This window comes from Echiichthys vipera, assembly GCF_963691815.1.
Source record: "Echiichthys vipera genome assembly, chromosome: 3".
NCBI classification, from domain to species: Eukaryota; Metazoa; Chordata; class Actinopteri; order Perciformes; family Trachinidae; genus Echiichthys; species Echiichthys vipera.
In genome coordinates this window covers 8,590,343-8,618,131 of record NC_139828.1, presented here as the reverse complement: position 1 = coordinate 8,618,131, position 27,789 = coordinate 8,590,343, and the positions used below count along the sequence as shown (strand labels likewise).

The following is a 27,789-nucleotide window of genomic DNA, read 5'->3' as shown; positions in this document are numbered from 1 at the left end:
TGATAAGAGTGTGTGTTTGCTGTCGCCTGAAAGACACTTTAAATAGACAAACTTGCAGCTTGCACTTGGCCTGTTAATATATTCCTGACCACTTCAGCTTCCCTTTTCATACTTAAGTGGTCTGGAACGTTTTTTTTAGCGTGGGTCCATGGGGAAAACTATACACGTGGTTGTGAAATTTGTTTCAATGTTGATTAACTCAACAGAGCTGAATTAATATTTAAATGTTTTGACAGGATATCCAACAAGTAGCCACACCTGCGTTCTCTGATGTGACACACTGCCCCGATAAGCTTTTTAGACAATGTGTTTACTAGTTTCTTAGCTTATACATTATAAATAATTATATTAATCAGTCTTAATTTCTAGAACAGAAGCCTTGAAATTGAGCCTGTGCAGACAAATCGAAAGACAAAGAGCAGAGTATGAAGTAAGACAGGCAAGGGAGTCTGTCTCTAAATATAATAATCATTAAATAGTGGCCCAGGCCCATTAAACATAGCGGTAAGCAGCGGGGTGTGAGGAGCAACCAGGTCCACAGCGCAATACTGTTTACACTACAAATGCGGTTGAGTTACACCATGTACAGTAAAATGGGCCTGACTGCCAGTAACTCTAGTCACTTACCAACAAAAGCATCATTTCCTGAAAGCTCCTCCCTCCTCCCTCCCTCTTCTCCCCACCTCTCCCCTCCCCTCTGCTGCGCTCTCACTCACTCTCCAACCACCTTTTTGAGCTGTGAGGAACTAGTCCACAATCACTATGACTAAGCCCTCTATGCAAATACCTGACTGTCCCGGTGAAGCAGGAAGCATGTTTTAGACTTGTATGTTTGAGCTCACTGCCCAGAGCGCACCTGTGGTAGAGGCAGATGTGTGTGTTGAACCAGAGAGGAACTGTGAAAGGGCTAGTGAGAGTCCACTACTGGGTGGAAGTGCACCAGCTGTAGGGTGAATACCAACACTTTGACCAACACATGGAAGACGCTGTCGCATTCAGGGATTCAAGGTGAAGCAGGAGTGAATGTGTGCGTGTGTTTTACCCCCCCACACTGCAGCGTTTGGACCCATGTCTCTCATGCAGCTCTGGACTAAATTGTATTCACAGCTGGGACGACCGCTTCCCAAGGTACTGTTTGCTTCTTTTTTGTATATATTACGCTAAATCAAGTCTGTTGTTGTAAGACTTGCTGAACACTTGTTATTCTTGATTTTTTCACAGTCAGTAATTGAAACAGTTGATAAAGAATTGCGAGTAATTGAAAGCTGCTTGTGTGAAGAGTTTTATTGTCCTTAATCAAGGAACTAGTAGGTATGACTGAACGCACTTCATTACCACTTATGGCTGACTTTTGAACTTTAACTGCCTTGACTGAATTTTGAAAATACATCTGTATTATCAGAACATTGATGGGGGCAGGCCTGTGATTTTTCTTATCTCTTCATTCTGTCTTGACTCTGTTATTAAAATTACAGTTTGTTGAAAAGTTTTTCATTGATAATCTATTTTTAAAAAGTTTTGTGTTAGCGCTTACAAAGGCTGGTTTCCTGGACAAAGACTGAGCCACATCCTCAAAACATTTTTCAGTAGACATTTCCATTGACTTTTGTTTGTATTTAGTTTTATTATCTTGTTGGCCTGGTAGTCCATCAGCAAGTCAGGCTGTCAATGTCTTTGCTGGCAGGCCAGCAATGGCCAGTCAGTCACCCCATACTCCTTTGAGACTCTCATTCCCAGCCAGGAACTATGACAAATGATTGTCTGCCTCACTCCTTGTTGTTTCCAGTAAGTGCGAGAACCTGATATCTTGTCAGGCTAAACAGCACTCTTGTCTTTTTACCGGATGGCGTTTAAATATGCCCATTGTTGCACTTGACTGTAAATAGAACTGCATTTTTTTGTATGTGTCACTCATTAGACTTCATGTAGTCTATCGGATTTACAGTGCTGGGATAAAGCCTGACATCTGACGTGGCGCAGGATGTCAGTCTTTCCCCTCAGCTTTTGCTATCTCCGCTATCCGGCTTAGAGCAACCCAAGTTGATTTTAATGTGTTTAAAGAAATACAAGCCAGAGCGTTTTTTTCCTTTATTCCAGAATATTAGCTAGACATATTCCTGTAGTGGAGTGTAGTCTGATAATGCTGGACTAGTGTAAGTGTAATTTTATATCCGAGCGAGGCTTGCTCAACCCATTTCCACTGAATTTTTGATTAAGTTGATTGACTAATCTTCCCACGTCAGTACTTGTCCCCTCACAGAAAACTGAGAAATTACACAATCTGTGGTTTAAAGTAGTTTATGCTTTAAACAGTAATGTTTTCTTTTTGTTAGTTTAAAAAAGTACACCGTGGGCTGAAGTTGGGTGGTTTATTTATGCGCCTGTCTGACATTAACTCAGGATACAACACATTTGCTTTTGTTAGCTTCACACGAGAAGCTGACTGGGATGTCTCACACCATATGTAGTTACTATTCATACATGTATATCATTATCAGTGTGTACTTAAGACCTTGTGTCACAGAATGTGTTCTACATCCTTTAAGAATTGGTGTACATTTTTCAAGTCTTTCATTTTTATTTTTGAAATAGCCAGGTGTCCATTTGAACACTAAAAGAGTCTTAATTCCTGCTGTTCATACTTACCATTTAGAGTATGTCCTAATGGATCGGCAACAAAAATTCAGTCTTGTTTCTGTCCAAAATGTATCTGAAGCTTGTCTGAGGTTTTTAGTGGTCTGAGCTAGTGGGTTTCAATTCAATTCAAGAAACTTTATTTGTCCCTGAGGGGCAATTCAAGGGCACATAGTAGTTGTATACACACAAAGCGGAACAAAACAAAGACAACACCAACAAAAAGGTGCTGCATGACAGCCGCTTGGTGGGCACATGTTGTCAGTTTCATGGTATTACATTAAACCTCAAGCACGACCAAGGCGTGCAGCTTACGGGAAGTGAATACACAAAGATGGTGAGGATGAGTGAGAGCATGGGTGGTGGGCTGATGATGAGTAGTGGAGAGAAAATTGGGCATGGATGCCAGAAATGCAGTTTACTTCTGCTGCAAAAGGAAATTAAGCTTATTATGCAAATCTTGCATGTCGTCTATAGGAATATCTAACTATGTCAGCAATAACTAAACCTGTTTCAGGAGCATTGTGTTAAATGTGTCACACACCAGTTATACACCAATTATAAATGCAACAGTGGAATAACTAAGGGTGTTGCTAGGTGAAAAGACAACATAACATGGAGATATCCTAGCTGATTGCCGCTGACCGCTAAAGACAAGTCATGCAGTATTCAAGGTGCAGTAAATCTGTCAGGTCTGACAGTATTCAGCAAACAGGACAGCCGCTGCAGTAAAATGAAGATGTAACGGTACAAGTTTTTCTAATTTTACTGTTTTTTACGAATGATTTCAGTTGTATGCATCAGCGGTCACCTGTAGTGATGGTAAAATGGAAAAAATCAACTAAGCATTGCTTAATATCCTCTTTTTCCCCCCTTTGACTTGAGTTTAGAATTTAAAGAAATAGTCATGAGTAGGTTTTTAAATTATAAACTGTCACCATACTGTAGCCCTGTAATCGCAAGGTCCCCAGGGACCTTTGTAGCATGCCACTCGTCTCTCCACCCTTGTTCCTGTCTGTCTTTATACTGTCAAGGCAAAAAGAGGCAAAGGCAAAAATAAATAAATCAAGGATCAATAGGTCTGTAGTTTATGTAGAAGGCAGTCTTCTGTAGATTTACATATTGTTAAGTTGTGCATCTCTTTTGCCCTCTTGGGGGGAAAATGACACTGATCCGTGTGACTTTACTTTTCCCCCCAAAGTGTGAAACGCATTCACTTAATCTTGGTTGTAAAAGTTTTAGAGATGTTCTGATACTATTCTTTCTTTCCTGACAGCTAAAACTGAGTACCAATCTGACACCATTGTGTTAATAAATGTATATATACAATTATTTTACTGAACAGCTGTATACTACTAACCCTGTATGGATGTGATTGCTATCATTGTTGTATGATCTGGTTCAGGTTAAACCCTTTGTAAAACAAACAAATACATGCAGAGAATAAATGCCATAGAACTTTCTTTCACCTTTAAGTTTAACAGTCAGAAATAACAGAAAGAGAAAATGACGTAACCACTTTAGGAGATTTTTTTCAGGGATAAACTACATGCTACAGGTTTCAGTGCAGTCTTGCATAATCGCCGATACTGCTACCAGCATTTTAGGCAGGCATTGGTGGCATTTCCAATACTGGTATCAGAAAAACTCTCAAATGTTTTTAGATGGTTACAGGAAAATCAGGATAGAATGGAGTGAAGGTTGGTATCCCAGCCACTGTGACCATGGTTGATAAAGAATAAATACCCTCCCCAGTTAGCAGTTGATTCCTGGCTGAGAACCAAATCAGACACTTACGGGCAACAAGCCCACCATCCTGAGTCACAGTGTGATAGTAGTCAACCGACCGCATGTGTGTAAGAGTGTAGGTGTCACACGCAAGACAAAAGAGAGCAGTGTTATTTGAGGTGATAACAGAACCTGTGAAGGTGAACCCTGTTAGAGCATGAGCTATAGATCATATAATCATTTTAACTGTATGCAACTAATGTTCTCTAAAATGATTCCTAATTGACACAGTCGCATTGTTTCACTCAGAAAAAAAATACTCAGTTTTTCTCTAGGTCATGTTGAATGTGAATCTAACAAATTGCAGCGTTTGCCCCCTGTCACAAGTGCTTTGTGGTATGTTGAAATTAGCAAAGCTAAGACGTCATCTTGCGTCAACACTCCCCTCACATTTACTTTTCTCAGCACTGTGGATACAGGCTCATGCATGCAATTAGTTTGTCACCCATAAACACAAATACACACACACACGCACACAGTTGGAGAATGAGTCATTTTTCGTGTTCCTTGTTAATTTAATTTCACAATCACGTATCCTTTTCACAATGATTTGTTCTTATCAGTCAACTATCAGTTCAAGATACAGGTTTAAACTACTGAGATTCATTTGTGAATGCCAGCTCATCCCCATGGCACCCTTCTGTGGGTGACTTCCTCTTGGCACGACCCCAAATACACAGCAGCTGACATTTCTCTCACTTCTTTTCTCTCTTTTTCAAAGTCTTCCCTTTGTTCTCTTAATGTGATCTCAAATGGGGTTTTCACATGTTTAACTCTGCCTTACCTTTGCCAAAGAAAGAGATGGAAATAATCTGAATTTTCCAGATTGGCTGATTGGCTGGCAGTACCATAAGGATCAAGAAGCCATGTTCCTCCTTTCTAGTAGTCAGCTCAATATAGGTTTCAGGCTCTCCCACACACACAACAAGCAGAACAGTACTTTGATCCAGCTCCGTCATTTGGCTGCGAGCTGGGACACTTGACATGGCATCCTTTTATTTTCCAGAACATATGAAAACACTGGAAAATTCCAGGAGGCTTGTAAGCAGCAAGCAGTCCCTGGCTTTCTTTACTCAGACTTGGCAGGACATGAAGGCTTGCCTGTCAGGAGGTTGCTGGACTGGCTATGCTGCTTTGATTGGCCTTGAAAAGTTGGTTCGGGAAAGGCTAGATTTGGCTGTCTGTATGGTTGACAAAGATGACACCATCATTTTTATTTTGTCCCCACAACTATACACATGTAAATACAATGAAAATTGATCATCTCACATCACCTTAAAGAAATATTAGTTAATTTAATTCCTGTCAGCCTGCAGGAGAGTCAACCTGGTAGACAAAAATAGTAGAAAACACTGATTCAATCATCTGTCAAAGGGACTTTTAATATCCGTATTTGGCTTGGTGCTGATCCTAAGTGCAGCTGTTTGTAGTCAGTGGAACAGCTGAAACTGTGTTGAGACGTTCTCTAGACCTGAGACTTTTAGTTGTCTGTGAAGGACTCATAAAAGTGTCTGAATGTATTTTCTGGCTGTATGCCGTGTGACTAAATGGTCCAAAACAAGATGTAAAACTTTCCATGTGTGCTCATAAAATACAATATGCTTTTTGACAAATTGGCTTCTTGATCAAAGCTCTGTGAGAGGATAAGCTGATTTATGTCCGTATGTCTTGTGGAGCCATTTTGGGATACAAACAGCTCTGTGTGCTTTACACTTACGCACCACATCAAATCAATTCGTTACTGAATTCAAAAGCCTATTGGTCTTACTGGTTTGTCAAAGAAAAAAAAACAGAAAAAAAACAGTGTCTTCTTCAAGTCTGTGAGATGGTCAAGAAAAAGCTGAGAGCCGTGCTATTAAAGTCACAGCCCAACAGATATGTCAGGGATGTAGGACATGCAGACAGCTTGGCATAACATAATCCAGACAGAAAGAGAGACCCCCGCAATGGCTTTTCAGCTCCAGGACCCAGACCCGCCGCATTAAAAGACACACTGGCCATAAATCAGGGTCTGTTGCATGGACAAAGTCAACAGCTGACCTGAAGGCAGAGCCCAGGGTGGGGGTTGTTTCAGTCAGCTGATCTTAAGTGTGTTGCGGGTGGTTTAATAACCCTCCGTTGCACCATCCCATCCACACACACACACACACACACCACAGACCATCCACACACCATAGATCTCAGCGCAACTGCTTGGCTCATTGACAGGGCTATGCTCGGTTACACTGTCATTTTGCACTACCTTCATTACAAACAAGAGTCATGGCATTTTATTAGATTTTCTAGCTGTCAGGTTCCTGCTTGTGATTTGACTTGCACACCTTCATCTTACTAATATTGTTACAGCAACATTTTCAGGCTCAGGCAGGACTTACAACCATACAGAATCATAAAGAGAGGATTGAAAAGAGCCCAGTGGTTTAAGTGTTGCAGTGGCTACTTTAAGAGGCAACAGAATTGAACGAGTTTTTGTGAAAATGCGATTAAATTGTAGTAGGCCTTGGTCAGTTCAGTAAACACTACAGTGTACAATTCTGGGCTCATTTAACTCTGTGACGGTAATAGTATTTCCTGGAAAAAAAGATGCTGAGCTAGCGGCATGCAGATTAATATCAGTGAAAAGTAAGTTTTGGGTTAAATAGATTCTCTTCCTGCTACAGAATTCTGTGGGAAAACAAAACTAGAATAAACACACAGTGAGAGGCTGAAAGGGCAGGGAGAAAAGGTGACAGAGATGGGATGGGAAACAAGGGGGATGAAGACTAAAAGACTAGCAGAAATAACATAGAGATGACAGAACTGTATGGGTGAGATGACGAGGTCATTTGAGGTGTGTGTTTGTGTATATATGTGGGTGTGTGGGGTAAGTGGGAGGACAGGGTGACTTGTTTCCTGGCCTTGGAAAAGTTGGCAATGTGTAGGAGGGGAAAGCCCGGGGTCTGGCCTGCCTGCATGGGGCCTCGGCCCGGCCTTGTGCTGAGGCAGGTTACTGAGTTTAACAGGATGTGGCTTAGGACTGTATACAGCACTTCTTACCTGACTTTTTTTTTTTTTAAGAATATATTTTTTTGGCCCTTCATGCCTTTATTTAAATAAAACAGCTGGAGGTGGACAGGAAATGGGGGGGGGACGGACATGCAGCAAAGGGCCGTAGGTCGGAGCCAAACCCTGTGCTGCTGCAGCGAGGACTCTAGACTCTTTACATGGGGTCACCAGGTGCCCCGACTTCCATTTTGATAGCAGGGGAGAATTTTAGCCCCTTATTTGGCAGTGACAAAAACTAAAGGCAGAAAAGGTTAGTTCTTTCTTAGGTTGGTTCGAGAAATTTTCAGTGGTCATGAACTGCATCAAAAATAATTGGGAAGTATCTTTTCAGGTGGAAAGTCAGCAGGGTATCATGTCCCGGTCGTTGCACAAGCAACAACATGTTGACATGTCAACTGTTGTCAACATTTCCAACATGCCAAAGGAACTTCTGGTGAGAAGTAGCAGCTGGCAACACCATGTGTGTCACAGGAGGCATGTGGCAGTCCAGATATTCTCCTGGACAACACTAGAGTTTGTCAAAATACAATAGAGCAGATTTTGCCAAATTTGTAGGAAAGGGGTGAAGCGCATTTAGTAACAAACTAAGAGAAAAGGTCACATCACATCCGAGTGTAGACAACTGTCCTTGATTAGATTTGAGATGACTGTAATATAATGGAGCTTATCAGGAAACACAAGCTGCTTCTAATTAATGTATTCTCATAAGGACTAAGTGCTTAAGCAATGTTCCTATCTGGTAAACCAAACATCTATTGTAACACAGGTGGTCTTTGACATGATACACATCTTTCATTTATAGGATTTGGGATTAGAAAGCCTTTTTCCTTTAATAGTAAGGACCAATATTTACAGACAGAGAGAGGTATGCGGGCTATGGAAATATGCTTTTCTAATGCTACCGGCTGTTAGACTTCCTTGTATGGCAGCGCCTGAGCTCATACAGTAGGTGTCATAACCAGTGTCATTGTAATCATTATATCAGAAGCGGCTGTAACTCGTTTATCCCCAAGCAATTGTTGAAGCTGCACAAGTAGCACAGATAAATGCTCCTTCAGTATAATTGCTAATATTTATTTTAGCCTGAGTGTACGGATCGTGGCTTCACTGGGATTTTTCCAAGAGGGTGGGGGTAGGGTATTTTGTGACATTGTCAGATTACTCATCACGCTGTAAATATATCAACTATAACAGATAATGAAGCCAATACGTCTGTGGGTGGTTTGCGTATGGAAGTGTGTTTTTCATTGTTCTGAAAACCTCCACCTTCAAGTAACTATGCAGCTCTGTGCTATAGGGGCTTATTGCGGCCGTCTCTTTTAGTGATTCGCGCCTCCATTAATCATCGCCAGACAGACAACTGTCATTATCCAGACAACTGTCATTATCCAGACACTCAAATACAATTTGCCGCTTCTGTGGACACACAATGTGATGAACAATACACGCATACAGAACTTCTCACAGTACGTCCGCGTGAGCACAATGTAGTTTAGTTGCACCATGTTATAGACAGTATTTGTCCGTGGTTTCAACTTGACTTGGTGACTTGTAAGGGGAGGATATGCTGTTAGGTTTAGCATTCATAGCAAATGAGAAATTGAAGAGGAAGAAGAAGCACATGAAAGGCAAACAGAAAGGAGGTCGGACAAATGACATGCACATGGGCTTTGACATGTTCTTCTGTGAACATTTACACAAACGTGCTTGCTTTTTCTTTTTTCTACCTATTCTCAGAAAGATTTCAGATTTCAAGCACATTTTGATTCCTGAAAACATTTTTTTTTAAAACACTTACACATTCAATACTGCACATTATATTATACACCTATTTTTTATTGTGCAGCAGTGAAAGAGAGAGAGGGGCAGGCAGGATTAGTAGTCATACGGTTGTGTGGCTGTGTGCTGTGGAGGGAGCCAGATTAGCATCAGAGCAGTTGGAATTCAAGCCTTATCTCTGCTCAGCAGGGCCCAGTCTTAGGAACAGTACACGAACTAGCCCTCGGTACGGGCCTGCCGGGGGACAAACACTGCTGCCTCTGTTACGCTCTGCTTAACAACTCGATTTGCATGGTACTGAGGTCGGTTAGCACCAACCAACCTGCTGCAGTTTTCTGTGATTCCCCTTTATCAGGACTGTTGGTCCTCTTAACAACAACTCTGCATCAGCACAGTATGCTCTGTTTCACGAGTTAACATGACGTGGAAAACCTAGAAGTCACATTGTAACACCGAACAATGACCTGCAGGTCTTAATTCAAATCACATGTTTGCATACCAAATTTATTTAGCAATAGTTTCAGTTTGAGCTTGAATTCATCCAGTGTGCTGTGCGTTCATATCCATAACCATTTTTACAAGCAACACTATTGACAGCTCATAACTTTAATTATAAATTGATGAAGTAGATAGTAGTTTGGTAGCTTGTAACCCACCTCTCAATTTTTTTCCCATCAGTTGTTTGTGATTTAATCTACTACACACAACACGATACTGTTTCCCATGGTGGAATCCATGTGCCTATGTGCTCATCTGTGTGTTTCCACAATTATGCTTCTGTGGAATGATGCCTCTGGTGACAGAGTGTCCCTTTTCCAAGCCTTGTTGTTTACTCATCAATCCTCTGCCAGTAGAGCCAAAAAAGGAGAGAAGAGAGCAAAGAGTGAGGCAGAATAGGATGGGTTAGGAAAACACACAGCTGCTAGGATAAACAAAGAAAATGGAGAAAGGAAACATGGAAGCAAGTGACAGGTTATGTGTCAGGGAGTGGTACTGATATTTCACAGGGACCCTCTCTACAGCTACCTCTCTGAGCAGAATAACTTTGGAGAACCTGCTTTCAGAGCTCATGCCTGATCTTGCCCTAAGGAAGCGCGTACACACAGACACACACACACACACACACACACACACACACACACACACACACACACACACACAGAAAAGGGAATAGAAAGGTAGGAGTGAGAGAGTTGAAAAGAGAGGCATAGAGCTCCCAGCAAACGCTGATAAGCTGAGTGCTGTACCCTTGAAAAAGCTCTTTCCAATACTCAAACATCCACACATTACGGTCAGCGAGTTGTTTCTCTAACGTCAGAGGGCACAAATATACACATGTATCTGTAAGAGGGGAGCCTGTGTTTGTCTGCCTGCTGTTTAGTCATGTTAGCACTAAGAGCTCTGTGTCTTGTCTTCTCATGCCTGTGAAGCATTTTCAGCTGACCTGTGAGTAATGGCTAACAGGCAGCTATGAAAGCTATTCAGCATTAATCAGCAGCATATTGTTGAGGTAGAGGCGGCCTCACAACTTAGCATCTTTGTTTCAGGACAGTTTTTACTTTAGGTTCTCACTGCATCATAGTCCCCCCCCGAACCCCGCTTAAAAGTCCTCTTCAGTCATACGTAATAACTATTTTTATCTGAAAAAGTGTCACTCTGGACGAGCTGTTAGAAAACCCTTCAAGCATGTATAAATGCAGGGCAGTTGCAGAGATGCGTAAACTAACTGTATAAATATTTGTTTTGCTTGAATGTTATTTAACACAGTAGTTTACACAGGACAACCAGGCCTTAAAGGAAAAGTTCAGCATTTTCAGAAATAGGCTAATTTGCTCTCCTGCTGGGAGATGGATAAAAATATTGATAAAAGTCACATGATGTTTGTAAAATATCTGTTAACTATGAAGGCACTGTAAGCGGCCGGCTCAGTTAGTTTAGTACAGACTGGGAACGCTGTCCCCAAAGGTAACAAAATTTGACTACCAGCACCTCTAAAGCTTACTAATAAATATGTTTTATTTAGTTTGTTTAATTTTAACAAAGACCGAAGTGTAAAACAGTGGTTTTGACGTTTTACAGGGGGTACTTGCCGGACTATTTCTTGGCCGGAACAAGTGACTTCTGCTGGATGTCTGGCAACTGCTTGTGCCAAGCTAACTTAGCCAGCGGCTGATGGTCGATTCATATAAACAGCATAGACACGAGAATGGTATCAATCTTCTCATCTACGTTTACTTCATTGAGTTTACTACTCCTTAAAACCGGGTAAACAGTGTAGTAGTATTATAGTATGTTTATATTCAAGGCTGATTCATGGTCCTCTTGAGGGTGGAGTTGGAACATGGGGGTGTGGGAACTTCAACACATGGACACACATAGAGGACTACACACTGGGAAACGCATCCATACTCCCGTTTCCTAAAACAGTTTCTCCTCTGTTCGGCTAGTCCTTGTCTACTATGTTCTCCCACCTCACCATCACTCAAATACTATCTCCCCACATCCATGTTTACAAGTCTCAGGGGGCCCAGGGGTACCCGTGAGAGGCTAGTTAAAGAACATGGCATGCTAATGGCTTATTGAGTATATGAATAGAGGGGCGACTGGAAGGCAGCCATAACTGAAATGACACACACATACACATACACAAGCACTCTCATTATGCCTGCCCCTCGCTTTCTATTTTACGTGCTCACCCTCACACATCTGTGTGTGATTAGATTTTGTTTAGGCTACTCGTGTTACTCCCAAAAGAGTGCAGTATTGGCAGAACCCCAGAATGAATGGGCCACCTTTCTTGTCTGTGGTTCGCTCCCACCTATGCACCTTTTTTCTTTCGTTGGTTTATACGTATTCATTCTCTGCTGCATAACCTGTGTGTTGTGTCTGCTATAGGATATATAATTAGGATTTATAGTACTATATTTTCCCTCAAAGGTTGATGGTAAAGTAAGTATTGTGTCTGGCTGTGCTTGCATATATTTATACTGGTTTTGATTTGGGAATATACGTATCACTTTTGTTATATTAAGCTGAAGAAAATCAGTACGACTCTTTTGCTCTGCACATGCTGCTCTTCTTTTTAGATGTTGAACTTAACACCCCCTCTCTTTCTCTGCCTTCAGGACCTGTCCTGCATTGATGACCTCTCCACAAACTCTCTGTTCTCCTCTCCGGCTGACTCACTGTCAGAGTATGCTGATGCACAGCCCTTCATCAGCCCAGACAACCTGAACACAGTGCCCACCCTCTGGGACGTCAACACTAGTACCACCACCACACCAGCACATAGCCAGCTAGAGGTCAGTAGCAAGCACTCGCTCACACACACACACACACACACGTCATGATCAGAAACACTGATTACCATACCAACAGCTCATCTTACAACTATTTTGTAATACAAACCTGTTTATATCTTCACATGCACATCTATACTGGGGGAGGGAGACTCCAGATTGTCCCTCTGGCTCTGTAAACATTTGTGCCTTTCTGGCTCTCTGCCACCTTTCACTCTCAGATGGGACTTTCATGGTCTAGTCCGGTTCGTGTTCATTCTTCTGAAAATACAGAAAGGCTCCACGCATCCACACTACTCTGTGTCAACCCAGGCTTCAGTGCAATCTATACATGGAAAGCAATTGTTTCTTTTATTAATATTTAATTTGATAGTACGCAGGGCAGGACGGTCACGTGGTAGCATAGTTGAACAAAGGATTTTCCCTTTGTTAGCCACCCATTTGTTTCGTAATGGATTTAAGCCAATCAATTATCTCCTTGGGAAGTAACAATTAATTGCCATGATCAGTTACTGACTATTTCAATCATGGCTAATACTCTGCATCCTCAAATAGCCTTGCACAAATAATGATTCAATCACACTTGCTAATAATACCACTAAGTCTTTATTTGACTTTATATGCAGGTATAATTTTGTTTTTTCTCCACAGTTTAAGTCTGACACAATAACTACTTCTGTGCTCCATAACAACCATTTTATAATACAACTTTATACAGGGGTTTGAAATAGTTATTCCTGCGTAGCTCTGAGCATTTAACCATCCTTCTAAGGTTTCGCTGTAACTCCCTGAAAGCACCCACAGACAGTATCAATACAGAGACCTTACCAACTGACAAAAAACCATTGTGAATAGGTAGTCCTTTGTTGAGTTTAGGTCACTATTATTTTATGTTTTTTATGTGTTGAAACTTTTGTTTTTGAAAGTTGCTATATTTGTATAAGTTATCATTATTATTATTACTGTTATTATTACACACTTTTTTTTACTTGCAATTGCAAATTCATTTAAATCATCCCTTATTCTTGCCATGTCAATACTCAGCTAGATTGAATAAATGTAATTATTTTTAACCAGCTGATTTGAAATTGCAGGCAGAGCAATTCAGAAGCCTCGATCACATTGGCTCCACGTGGCTGACCACTTTTATAGTTGCACATGGACACTGTACAGCATTTCATTTCAACAACGCATTTTTTCAAGTTGATTTTGTTCAGTTTTTTGTGGTACACAAGATCGTATCTCTAGATCAGCTACCACTACAAAGATCCCTTTGTGACGGTACTGTAAATAATAATTATCTTTGTTTTTGACGGACTGTCCCTTCAATGAAATTCATTGAACTGTACAATTTCATGGTCTCCAAGTCATTGATCTGAGAGGAGCATCTTGTTCTCGAATGTTAATCATCTTTCCCCTGCTTCCGTTCTTGTTGAGTCCTCTCTGAATTACATGGGTTCAAGGACATCTTCTTGATATGAATCAGAGTACATTTATTTCTCCTGCCTTCTGAAAGCCTTTTATGTCTTCCTTTTCATTCTGCCATAATTTTATCCATTATGTTTCCCAGACACACACTGCTTTATCTGCCATTTGTTGTTGTTGTCATTGACTTTTCACCGCCAGACAACAAATTGTATTTTGTTGAGTGCTGCTCCATCAGACCTCCACATGCTCTAATGCACATTCATATAAATATGCACACAACACACATACAGCGATCACTCACGTTTTTTTGTTACTCTTTTCTTATGCATTTGGAACTGTTTTCATTTGTGTTTGTATTTCTTCATTTTATGTTTTTGTTGACAGCTGAATGGCACCAGCAGGTTTCATGGCTTGGCCAGTTTGGATGATATAACTGCTATTATCAGCACCCCACCTTTAGGATTCCAGGTAGCAACACCAACCTCTTCTGATGTTAAAATGAAACCAAACTCTCTAACTAGATGAACTGAATGGCAGTTCTCAATAATGCACAGATATTCAATTTATATTGTCTACTGTGCTGCTGTCCAATTTGTTTGGGACGTAGGGCTTTTATTGTTTTCCATAGCAACATAACATGCCACTAATCTAGGACTGAGGGCCACATTTTGACATGAAGGTAGTAGCATACGATGAGTGAAATTCTAATGCTTGTGGCTTTTGGCTCGTCTGTGTTACCACAGATGATGAAAGCATTGCTGCATATTACATGAATTTGACATTCAGCTAACTCACATTAGAGAACAGATCATACCATATTCTGCATTATCTTTTTTGCAGACTATGTAATAAGAATAAAGGCAGTGTAATGTTTACCTGTCTGTCAAAATGGGACCCTTTTGCATTTCCAGTTTCTCAGATAAGATTAATCTGATTTTGCCTGACTATGTAAAGCACTCTTTTGTATGCAGTTACAAACATGCCTCAAAGCTCTCATTCATTCTGCTTCAGCTGGTTTCACACACCTTTCAATTTCATTTGTCGTAAAACAACATTTGCCCTGATCAACACTGCCCGATGTGCTGTGTCACTTGCCTCTGACCTTAAGCTGCAGTTTTTTTTCCTAACTAATCTTCGCCTTTTTCCTAACTCATCTTTGCCTAAGTTGAAAGCGTAACTCCCTAATGTGGCTGTTATTAATGTGTTATTGCATTACTGACTTGTCTTTGGTGTTTCCAGCCTCAGAGAACCCAGTCACCCCCAGAGGAGGAAGAGGATGCTGAGGAAGAGGAGACAGAGGAACTGGGACATGTGGACACATATGCTGAGTACAAACCTTCCAAATGTAGGTCACTAGACTGAATGTCAACATCCAGTTACCCATTAATTCATCTACCTTTTTTTTCTTAGTATCGGCACGACACTCATGCATCATATTTTCCCTTCTTTTAACTACGTTTTTTGTTTTTTCCTCTCTTCAGCCACTATAGGAATTTCTCATCCTGACATAGTGGTGGAGACCAACACGCTATCCAGTGTCCCTCCTCCTGACATCACGTACACTCTGTCTATCCCTGAGTCAACTATTAACTGTGGCCTGCTGTCTGCTCTGCAGCTAGAGGCCATCATCTACGCCTGCCAGGTACACAGACAGTACATAAAGCACTTATTCATTTTGGATCTATGAATGATTAATGTTTTGATTATGCATGCATCTTTGGTCATACATTTGCTCTTTGTGCACCCTCAGCAACACGAGGTTATCCTTCAGAACAACCAGAGGGCAGGCTTCCTGATCGGAGATGGGGCTGGGGTCGGAAAGGGGCGCACTGTGGCAGGAATCATCCTGGAGAACAACCTTAAGGGCAGAAAGAAAGCGCTATGGTAAGAGAGATTTACAACTCTGGTACACCTCATAAAGAGATCATAGAACCTAAATAACTGTAGCTTCATTGAGTTTCAATTTACCTTATTTTTTTATATGATATATTGAACATGTAGGGACTAGTTTATGCAGAAGCCGACTGAATTACTGACTTTCTTGACTGAATTCCTGCTCCTGCCCTCAGGTTCAGCATATCAAATGACCTGAAATTTGATGCGGAGAGAGATCTCAAAGACATAGATGCACCGACTATTCCTGTGCATGCCTTAAACAAGGTGAGTCCAGGTGGAATTGGCGTGACAAGCTGAGAGATTGAGTTTTGTTCCTGCGAACGGTCTGAGTTATATGTGCATCGGAGCAGAAGAGGAAACAAGCTATATTTGGTAACAGTCTCACTCTGTAAATGCTATCTCACGAAATCCAATCCTCTTTTTTGTTATTGTAGATTAAGTATGGAGACACAGCTACCTCAGAAGGAGTCCTGTTTGCAACTTACTCTGCGCTCATTGGAGAGAGCCAGGCAGGAGGGCAGCACCGGACAAGAATTAAACAGATCCTAGATTGGTGCAAGCCGGACTTTGACGGAGTTGTATCCTTTCATCATCCAACAAACTCAAATCTAACAGTTTTTTAGCAGATATTTGTGTTCTATGTCTGCATTGTTTGCCCTTGACCTTTCTCCACTACAGATAATTTTTGATGAATGCCACAAAGCCAAGAATGCCACATCTACAAAGATGGGCAAGGCAGTGCTTGACCTGCAAAACAAGCTGCCACGGGCCAGAGTGGTGTATGCCAGTGCCACAGGTGGGCTAACACAAAAATAAACACACACTCATACACGCAATGCAATCCAGCCAAGGATTTCAGCATAATTATTTTTGTCATCTCCTCTCCAGGTGCCTCTGAGCCAAAGAACATGATCTATATGAGCCGTCTGGGAATCTGGGGTGAGGGCACACCATTCAGAGCTTTTGAGGACTTCCTGCACGCCATCGAGAAGAGGTTTGTAGGGTGACAGCATCAAATCGCTGTGCTTGATGGAATCTACCTTATAGACACTTTAATGTTATGGCTGGTTGATCTTTGATGTTGAATAATTTATATGCTGATTGTAAACAGAGGTGTCGGTGCCATGGAGATCGTTGCGATGGATATGAAAGTGAGCGGGATGTACATCGCCAGGCAGCTGAGCTTCTCGGGCGTATCTTTCCGCATTGAAGAGATCGGACTGGACAGTGACTTCAAACTGGTCTATAATAAAGCTGCCAGACTGGTGAGCATCATGCCTGTGTTCATTATGTTTATGGTATTGTGTGTGTGGAGAAAAAACACACTATACTTTAAAGTGACTATTAACATCTGGGATTTGTTTCCAGTGGGCGGAGGCGTTGCAGGTGTTCATGCGTGCAGCTGATGAGCTGGGCCTGGTCAGCAGGAAGTCTCTGTGGGGGCAGTTCTGGTCGTCTCACCAGCGCTTCTTCAAATACCTCTGTATCGCTGCCAAGGTCCGCTGCCTGGTGGAGCTAGCCCAAAAAGAGCTGCGGGCTGGAAAGGTCAGCTCAACACACTCTTGAACACTGAGTCATGTGTATAATCTAGAAGACTATAAATGATCCAGGGGAAGATACAAGCAGGAGCTGGAATTCTATAGATGTTGCATAAGTGGGGACAACTGCGAGGACAGGATACCTTTTTTTGTAAATGAACGCTATTTCGAAGCGTAGTTTTGCCAATACTTTACGCTGAGTTTACGTACAAAAATTTTTTTTTTACTTCAACATACACATGTTGAGTAGAGTGCATTTAAGTTGTTTGCATAAGGATTATATAATATGTGCCAACATGATTCCAGGAACAAGGGCACAATAAAGTTTACTTAAGGTAACTCAGTAGAGTTGTTGGGTTGTTGATGTGTATTTGTTTCACCTCCACTGCAGTGCATCGTTATTGGGCTACAGTCTACGGGAGAGTCCCGAACCAGAGAAGTCCTGGATGAGAATGACGGGCATCTTGACAGATTTGTCTCTGCAGCAGAGTGAGTAAAAAGGAATATTTTCTCACGTTATTGTTTTACGTTAATAGGTTTATCAGAAATAATATTCACTAAACATGCCAACACTGGCTTACAACACTGTCTGAACAGTGACCTTTAACCCTATTTGGCATAATAACTGTATGTTTTCTGGAAGCGATAGGAGTCTGTGGGTTTCTTCCATTTGATTTTCTTGCTTCATCACACTGCCTAATGATTTTCCAATCTTATGGAGAACACACCCCATTTCACGTACAGTCTATAAAATGAAAAAACTCCCACCATTTATACTCAATTAAACCAAGCAATTATTAGCAGCTATTTAATTATGAAATGGCTCATCCAAGAACAAGAAAGGGAAGGTACAAGTGTTGAGTGGTTTGAACTTATTTGACCCTAAACGTCTCACCGCAGACATTCCTAAAGGTTTGGTATATTAGATCTCACACACAGCATGTTCATCTGCCTGTCAACACCTGGCAACTATAATGAGGCCAAATTAGGAATGTATGGAGTGTCTAACTGTCACAACTGTCCTGTGTTGTCCAGATCGCTTTGCTGTCAGAATAAAAGCTTCTCTCTCTTTCCTTCAGGGGAGTATTCCAGTCTCTTGTAACAAAACATTTCCCTTCGGAGAAACAGAGGAGAGAAAAAGCACCAGGGAATAAGAGAAAACGTAAGTGAACATCTTACCCTAAATAGTATGTAGCCAGTTCTCAGCTGACATATCAGGCATTTGCCCCCTGGTCTAATTTCACAGTTAACAGATAGTCGTTTGTATGTATCTCTAAATTTATGGGTATCTTGTTGTTTACATACCATCTGACAGCCTTGATTCACAGTGAAATACCAACAGTGCTTCTATGTCTTGGCCTTGAATTGAATGATACAATAAAAAGTCAAAGTGTTGTCGAGCTGTACTTCTTGTTTCCTGATTTAATATCATGTTATATTTTTCAATCAGGGAAGCCTAGAGGACGCCAGCCCAAGGTACCCAAGCACACTGTGGACAGCGGCGGTGTGATCAACATTAGCGATGACAGCAGTAGTGACTCCGATGGCATGGACACGGACTCCAACTCCTCACCAGACTCGCTGCAAGACAATGATGATGTCATCTTTGTTAACCACACTAGCTGCCAGACAGGTAGGAAGATGTCTTGTTGTTCAGTTTGTTTTTTTTCCTTTAGCCTTAATAGGTGTGTTCGGTCTTGATCAAACAGATGCATGTCTAGACAGTGAATACTATGCCCTGTTGTTTTTGTGACGGTTGCCCATCAGGGTTACACGGTTAATGTCTCCTCTGCTTCCTATTCACAGCCAGGATAGAGGAGATGAAGCAGGGCCTCCTCAATAAAATATCGGTGCTGGGAAAAGAACTACCTCTTAATACCTTGGACGAGCTCATCGATAAGTTTGGAGGACCAGATAAAGTCTCAGAGGTGGGAGCCTAAGACACTGACATATAAATCAATTAATATTTTATTAGCTTAAATGGTACCGGTTCGATTCATGTTTCACCACCTATCCCCATTTAAGCACAACAAATAAACATTTGTCCAGTTTTTTACCAAGCTAACTTCTGTAGCTCAATAAATAGGACAAGTACGGAGGATAAACCTCGAGTCACTTTATAAACTTTAATTGCACATACACACAATAAGCATCCACACACTAGGTAGCCTGACTCCTACCACTATGCTAGCCTGTCAGCTTGATAATTAGTGACGTTAATGAGTTAGATAGTTAGTAAGTTAGGTTGTAAACCTGCAATGAAAACACAAATGCAACACCCATAATTAACCAATGAAATGATGCAATCATGTGATATTAATTCTTGATTGGAATTACTAGCAATGCTAGTTTAGTCACTTACTGGCATGGTGTACCAGTCCTGACCATTAATAGAATGAAAATGCAATCTAAAGGCTAGCAGCCTGCACACTGTGACTAATTAAGCATACACAGACACACAGTCTGGAGTACATATATAAAACAATATTTACACCTGCTGGAAAGTGCTACAACATTCATTTAAGCAAACTGTCTGACAATGCGGTAAATATTTTTTTTCTGCAGATGACTGGTCGTAAGGGTCGTGTGGTGCGGCGTCCTGATGGCAGCGTCCGTTATGAGTCACGGGCTGAGCAGGGTCTTACGATCGACCACATTAACATCAAAGAGAAAGACCGCTTCATGAGTGCAGAGAAGGTCAGATTCACCAGTCAAATAGATACACAAGATGTCTTGCATATTAAAATCCATGACTTGGCTGCAAACAATCTGTATTTTAAAGAAATGTATTGCTTTATAAACATTGTTCAATATAATCTCACCAATAATCCAAACATCATTCCTTCAGTTGGTGGCCATCATCTCAGAGGCGGCCAGCTCTGGGATTTCTCTGCAGGCGGACAAGCGAATAAAAAACCAGAAGCGCAGGGTCCACATGACCTTGGAGCTGCCTTGGAGTGCAGACAGGGCCATTCAGCAATTTGGTGAGTCAGGAAATGTAATCTCACAGTGAGTCTTTCAAAAGTAAAGGGGAGTAAGAAAAACATACATCTTCTTTCCTATTAAAAGCAACTGTGTCACAGAAGAGACAGAAGAGCGTATCATGTTATTGACTGGGGTGCTTTTATTGGTCATATTGACCGTTTTTTCATCAGTGAGATACGAGTTATTTGATGCTGCACTAGGTGATGTAACAGGTTGAAAGATGGGCTGGAATATGTTTCTTCTATTTCTCATGAATGCATCAGCTTTGCAGTACAGTATTCACTGCTTTCAACGCACAGTATGTGCATGAAACAGGATGCACTTAGGGGGTCAAAGGGAATCAGGAGTGTTAAAAGAACTTTGTAGAAAGTAGCTCCTCTTTCAAGGCCAGGAGAGGGTCGCTCCGAGAAGCCGTGCCTAGTTTTATCTCTGACTCTCATGTTTAAGTCAAGGATGACCAAATTAGGACAAATGTTGTCTTGTCTCACTGAAACATTCCTGGTAATATGAGGTTGTGGTTGCTCTCAGTTTATTCTACATGGTACGTTCTGAACTTTGCAGTTGTTTAATCTCTTATTGAACATCAGTTAGTTCATTTATTATTTTAGTATGAGTTTGTTGCAAAGCAAAGGCATAGATTTAGTACGTGTCTCTTCATCCAATCGCTTCCATCATTGACACACACTATCACAAAGAAATACATGAGTTAATTGCTTGCTTTTATTTGCAAACTGCTTAAGTTGTTATTTTCATTAGCAGCCGTCCTGCTTAGTGTGAAACTCTGAGCTTAATTCATGTTAGGCAGGTTAGTGTTCACACATTGTACAAATCTACACAGATAGTTTAGAATAGAGATTCTTAGGGATTCTCCTTGACTTCCACTGAACCACTGTGGAAAGTTTTTTTTGTTGGCTGTTCAAGAGGGAGATCTTATCTCAGAGTGTAATTATCAGATTTACATCCAAACTAAATTTGACGTTGCAGATCGTATCAGGTCACCAAGAATATCCCCTTCTTATTTTTCTGTCACTAATAATTTATCCATTCTGTGAGTGGGTGCAGCCTGTGTTCATGTGAAATACATACTTTGTTTTTGTCTGTCTGGCTGTTGATACCAATAAAAGCCTGCTGAAACCAGAGATGTTGCACACAGAGTCACATACAGATAAGTTAGTGGGAAATCCACATCAACCCAGTCTACTATCGTGTCATTTCTCTTTGGAAAAGATTACTTTGTTTGTCAAGGGCATTTTTTTATTTAGTTTATTCACAATCAAACAACAACATCACAGTAATAGCACTGGTTGCTTGTCAATCGTTGTTGCTCAAATTGTAGTGTAAAATTATGGATTTTAGCTTTGAGGAATTGGAAGTGTGCTTTAAATTACACTCAGTCTGTAGTCCTCATCTCTCTCTTACTGTCTTTGTTATAAAACTCTAAATTTTCTTTGTTTTTCCAGGTCGCACCCATCGGTCTAACCAGGTGACGGCTCCAGAGTACATCTTCCTCATCTCAGAGTTGGCCGGCGAGAGACGTTTTGCCTCCATTGTGGCTAAAAGACTAGAGAGCCTGGTAAATATCAGAATATTATAATGCCTTTGTGTGGGCGTTTCATTTGCTGTTCTCATTCTGCACAATTTGTCCTACATTGACTTGTTTTTTCCTTTTTAACTGAGTGAAATCTGTCACATGGGAAAACCATCCCTTTCATCTTGTTGAAAAGAATTGTTCCACTGTAAACAGAAGATCTGTGTTTTGTGTTTATTGATTGTTGCACTCTGGGTCACCATCAACTGCCATTTTCCTCTTTACCCTGCCCTCACCCTCTGTCCTTCCTGTTGTTATCCTGGGGTATTCCCTCGCCGTTAAGCTCTCAATAAAGTCTCCTTTATTGTTGGTTCGCTTATAGTTACATCACCTTTTTACCACAAACCTCATGAGATTCTGGGTCTTTCCCTTCTCCAGCTCAATAACGGAAAACTGAATAAGCAGAAAAAGCAAAGGAGCTTGTCTGGATAATTTATAACTCTTGGTTTATTTTCCATAATAATCAATGCATTTCAGCACTAGCGGTCATTCATTTCCATAGTGACACAGCGTGACAGTTCTTTTGGGAAAATGGCGAGGAGGGTGCCATGGGATTGCGGTTCCAGGAAGTCATTCATGTGTTTGCCAGCCGTGTTCAGTAAATCTGCATCAAGAATAGGTCACATCTTGTCTCCCTGCCTGAACCTGATACAACACACACACACACACACACACACACACACACACACACACACACACACACACACACACACACACACACAAACAATACCTCTGCAACCGGCGGCTGACTCCAGATCAGCAGTGAAGTCATATTTGGCCAAGACATCCCTTTTGTTTTGGTATCTCAAGGCATTTTTCTGTGTGGGCAGAGTGAGCAGTTTGCTACAAGACTGCCCTGCTGTTGACTTTGCTTCTTCTAAATCTTCCCTCACCTCTCTTGCTGCTCATTTGAAATCTTAAAAGATCGATTTTAAATAATGTTTTCATCCACTTTTGTCTTGTCTTATGTTTCTAACACTTCAATATTGCTCGAAGTCCTATCGAGGCCCAAAGTGATGTCAATAGGCAGTTGAACAAAAGGTTTCATTTCACACCTCAACCTCATCGGTTTCCTCTTGATACCTTTGAAAGACACCAAGTTGCGTAGTCACATGATAGTGTGCGTGCGTGCTAGTGTGAGATGAAGCTTTTACATGCTGCTCTTTGATGCAGATTGATGCACCTGCACAGGTTAAACCCCTCGTTCTTTGTCTTGGATTTTAATTTGTACTGTATTTCCAAATGCATCACTAGTACACAACAGAGTTATATCAGACATAAGTGGTGCCTGCAGTGAAGATTCAACGTGGGGATCAAATGAAGTGGTGTTATTTTCTGATTTCTGTATTTCGCCAATTATGTTAAATGCTGCAGCAGAAATGTGTGAATGAGAGCGCTAGAAGCAATGTGAGGCTGTAGTAATCCTATAATGAGTGTTTAGTATACATACATGTGCTATCTCCCTCTCGTTCCAAGGCTGAGCAGTGAAGTGACATTTATCCCACGTCACTCTGTCCATCTGTGTTGGTGTGATGATGCTCTGAAGGCTGTTAACTAAATACTAATAATAACACTGTTGCTAATGCACTTTTCAGGGTGCATTAACCCATGGAGACAGAAGAGCCACAGAATCCAGAGACCTGAGCAAGTACAATTTTGAGAACAAGGTAGGCATATTTAACAACAATAATAATAAAATCCTGACCTTTAGTGTCAAAATAGGACTCTTTAATCCTAAACTGTAAAAGGTAGAATCTTTCTATACCAATCACATGTCCCTTTTTCTTGCAGTATGGTACCAAGGCTCTAGATAAAATCACCAAAGCCATCCTTGGCCACATAGAGAACAAGGTGCCCCCTCCCAAAGGCTACCCTGGGGGTGAAGCCATGTTCTTCAGAGGTATGTTTGAGCTGTTTGGTTGACTGTCGGCATCTGTGAAGAGAAAACAACTTCAGTTCTGACTCTTTTTTGCTTTATTTCAGAAATGAAACTTGGAATGATGGATGTGGGCATCTTTTGTAGAGAGTCTCGCTTTGGGATCAATACTGAGAAAGGTAGAGTACCCAAGAGGCACGCAGGCATTTTATATGCCAGCATACTTAAAGCAATAGGTTGGATTTTTTTTTAATTGGTTGTATGAGGTACTTATCCATAGTTAGTGTCTTGTACTGTAATGTAATCCAGTTTGGAGAAGCAGGCTGGAGTATCAACATGGAAGCCAAGAAATGTACTGCTTTAGACGAGATCGGCAGCTAAACACTTGAAAAAAAATCCAGACTATCTCTTTAAGCTGAATACATCGACCCGGGCCGCATATTTTGTTTTGCTCATTATTTTCATCTGTCGACACAAATACAACTGCATTAACTGCTTTGTGTTGTCTCTTTATCCCAGACTGCAGCATCACCAAGTTCCTAAATCGCATCCTGGGCCTGGAGGTTCACAAGCAGAACTATCTCTTCCAGTACTTCACCGACAACTTTGACTACCTAATCGAGAAGGATAAGAAGGAGGGCAAATATGACATGGGAATCCTAGGTATGGAGCTTAAGTGTTTTACACAAATTCAACTTAACTTGTTACCCAATATGTAAACGTCAGACCAACAGAACTAAGAGTAGAAGATTATACTCTGCTGTTGCTGTTTGAAATATATATTGACAGGCTAGTTATGAGGTTATTAGTACATCAGTAAAGTTGTAAAACACTGACAATAGTTTCTGTTCTTTTCTTCATTGTCTGTCAGCATACCTTGCATTAGATCGTGATTGGCCCTTAAGGGAAGAAAGATGGTTCCTAATGACAGTAATTATTTGATTGCCTTGTTCTTTTATGTCTCTGACAGACCTTGCCCCGGGTAATGATGAGATCTATGAGGAGAAGCAGGAACATTTCTTGACAGTTGGAAACCCTCAGGATGGACAGGTTGTTCTCTATAAGGTAGGCACCACTAACCTCATCTCAGGTATATTGTTACATGGCTTTCTGGAAACATGTACACCTGTGTTATGAGACTATGATTGCTGTGGGCAAAATACCCTTATGGTTGCATCATATCTTGGGATACCTTGAAATGTAGAGTCTCAGTTTTAAAGGAGCCAAAGAATTGTGTTGCACAAACAAAGAACATATCAATCGGGCTGGGGTTTAAAAACGATTTTCAGAATAAAATCAGTCTTTATTTGAATGATCTCATTTGGTATCATATAAAACTAGAACATCTATGGAATACATTGGTACAAACCATGTTAAAATGTCTCTCAATAGTGATTTTAAAGTCTGTAGCTGCACTTTGTGTTGACTACTGTAGTGTGTTCATGTTGAATAAAAAGTACATTAATTACTTTGTGGTCAATTCCTAATATACTGTAAACATTAATATTTTCAATAATACACCAGGTTAGAGAGTTCCTTGTACAATTCACAGCATCAGTTCTCTGAGGATGTCATTCATATCCAAGACCAATGGTTTTGTAACTGAAATATCTCTTATTGAATCAAATCGATTCAGGAAATTAGTGGCGAGACCTTGTGATAGTTATACGTAGATCCAGACCTAATCATCAATTTTGTGTGGGGCTTCTGTGTATGATGTATTAGACACCAGACAAGCGACCGAGTGTGGTGAGGCCAAGGCTCATCTTGAGGCATTACACGTCTCAAACCAGAAGGTTGATTCGATGAATATACATGACGCCTGAAAATGGAAATCTTGTGCTCTCTTTCCAGTTAAATCCAGTTGGGTTTGTAGGCTCCCAACAGACCAAAACAATAAAAGGTTCATGTTTCATGGCAGTTAAGCAATCTTCACAGATTATGTAGCAAATTCCAATGACTAAAAATTCATGGAGATTTCTGTGACAAGGTTTGAATTGTGCAAAGATCTTCACACAAAGGGACCTGGTACAACTGTGAGCTTTGTTCCACGTTACCTGCAGTTCCAGAGGTGAATTTGAGTAGCTCCCTTACAGCTTTATGATGATTGATGTCACTTTGCCATCAGTGAGACTGTTATCATACAGGCTTAGCCCAGGGCCGAGGGGCCTATGTAGAAACTAGTGGCAGCTGGGAACAGGATAATTACCAATATCTTCTGCTTTTAGCTGCAGGCTAACCTGCATTTGACATTTCAAAGTTGGCAGTCAGGCAGAATGTTGCACAGCAAGGACCAGTTTAGCAGGTTTAGAGGGAGAGAGCGTATGGTTCATGCATGACTTGATAGACAATGAGACTTATTCAAAAAGATCTGTGTCTGGGCTTTTAAATGTGTCAATGTCAGAAGAAGTTCTTTCTGGGTTCTTTTCAAGACGTATCACCTGTGGTTGCACAGCTGCTCCCCCTCTTTCACAGCACATGCTTTAGTCTCTGATGCTTTTTGCCCCTGTAGATTAGTGTGGACAGAGGCATGCCCTGGGACGAGGCCTTCAACAGGTCACTGAAGCTCAGCGGCCCTGACGAGGGGTTCTACCTGTCCCTGAAGGTGAGCACGTTATAACAAGCAAACCCGATGTCTGCTGTAAAAGGCACTTTATGTTTATGATTTATAATTGAATACAGACCTCACAGAATAGCACTGTGATGACACAATGTCTGTCCAACACTGAACATATTTTATTAGTCCCTAAGACGGCGCAAATGATTCAAAAATAATTGAGTTTCTGCATGGCCTCTCCACAGCTGCGAGGTAACAACCCGTGTGTGCTGCTAGCTGAGCAGGGAAGAGGCAAGAACGTCATTGTCTACAAGCCGAATATTGGAAAGCAGACCCACCCTGAAAGCCTGGACAACCTGCAACAGCGGTACCGCAAGGTAATTGGCTCGATTGTCTGTTGATGAATCAGTTATAGCTCTATCTGCCTGTCGGTGTAAATATACTGAATGATAAAGATTTTTGCTGTCATCTTAATATTATAAAGGTCATATTTGAATGTCTTCTGAGTTTACAGTTTGTTTCTATATGACCACAATAAAAATTGGAAGGTTTGACCATAGACAGAGCTGACATTTTGCTCTTTATTTGCTATTTGATGGTCTATGGAGTCTGATACCCCCTTGTGGTCACAGAGGAGTACTGAACAAAGAGGGAATATATCACTAACTACTAAATTAACAAAAACACAATTGGTGTAAGAATTGAAAGTTTGTGTCAGTGATGATGATGAAGTTTCCTTACGTTTGTATTGTTTATTAAAACTGTTTCCTTTCTCTACATGAACAACATGGTGATGATTACCAGAAGCCCACTGAACACAATACTCATCATATCCATGACATTATTTATAAACAATGTAAAACTATGATATGACTTCTGGTCTGACGTTTAAGACACCTCTTTATTATTAAAGTATGTTGGTAAAGATGTATTAAGCTGTCTAAATGTGTCTGTGTGTATCAAACTTTGCTCATCTCAATGTTTTATACATTTCCTTCACCAGGTGACTCCAGAGGAAGCCAGGGACATCTGGGAGAACCAGTTCACCTTCTCCTTCAAGAACTGTAGCCATGCCAACTGGTAAATAGCAATCTACAACGTCCCTTGGGATTAATGGCTCAATGCATCCAATCAGTTTGGGACTTATTGAGATTCAGTCAGGGTGGTTTTACGGTCAGACGCCATTCCCAAGGATTTACTGATCACCTGAGAACTAGTCATGAAGAAATAACCTATAAGTCTCACATGTGCCCTTGTCCCTGGGTGACCGGTGAACTGTGTTTAAAATGCAAGGATGGAGCCGTCTCTGATGGTGCATAATTAGCCAACAGTCAGTCCCTCCACCTGCCATATAGTTTTTCATGGACGAGGATATG

General features: G+C 41.1%; 1 protein-coding gene across 4 annotated transcripts in view; it reads left to right on the top strand.

The window, feature by feature from the left end:
- sbno2b (strawberry notch homolog 2b) overlaps positions 1-27,789 on the top strand; it is a 63,419-nt gene that overhangs the window by 30,232 nt on the left and 5,398 nt on the right. For 2 of the 4 annotated variants that reach the window (XM_083940579.1, XM_083940581.1), the window contains 26 exons: positions 12,372-12,548; positions 14,358-14,441; positions 15,213-15,318; positions 15,455-15,615; positions 15,724-15,857; positions 16,043-16,133; positions 16,304-16,447; positions 16,548-16,665; positions 16,758-16,863; positions 16,981-17,134; positions 17,238-17,414; positions 17,799-17,896; positions 18,487-18,569; positions 18,858-19,040; positions 19,214-19,335; positions 19,973-20,104; positions 20,256-20,391; positions 21,853-21,965; positions 23,576-23,647; positions 23,772-23,880; positions 23,964-24,035; positions 24,376-24,519; positions 24,827-24,921; positions 26,369-26,461; positions 26,659-26,790; positions 27,417-27,493. In XM_083940579.1, the coding sequence (XP_083796705.1) occupies positions 12,372-12,548; positions 14,358-14,441; positions 15,213-15,318; positions 15,455-15,615; positions 15,724-15,857; positions 16,043-16,133; positions 16,304-16,447; positions 16,548-16,665; positions 16,758-16,863; positions 16,981-17,134; positions 17,238-17,414; positions 17,799-17,896; positions 18,487-18,569; positions 18,858-19,040; positions 19,214-19,335; positions 19,973-20,104; positions 20,256-20,391; positions 21,853-21,965; positions 23,576-23,647; positions 23,772-23,880; positions 23,964-24,035; positions 24,376-24,519; positions 24,827-24,921; positions 26,369-26,461; positions 26,659-26,790; positions 27,417-27,493 (3,113 nt within the window). Of the gene's footprint in view, positions 1-912; positions 1,129-12,371; positions 12,549-14,357; positions 14,442-15,212; positions 15,319-15,454; positions 15,616-15,723; positions 15,858-16,042; positions 16,134-16,303; positions 16,448-16,547; positions 16,666-16,757; positions 16,864-16,980; positions 17,135-17,237; positions 17,415-17,798; positions 17,897-18,486; positions 18,570-18,857; positions 19,041-19,213; positions 19,336-19,972; positions 20,105-20,255; positions 20,392-21,852; positions 21,966-23,575; positions 23,648-23,771; positions 23,881-23,963; positions 24,036-24,375; positions 24,520-24,826; positions 24,922-26,368; positions 26,462-26,658; positions 26,791-27,416; positions 27,494-27,789 lie in introns of those variants that run through there. The other 2 variants (XM_083940582.1, XM_083940580.1) reach the window with 2 other exon arrangements.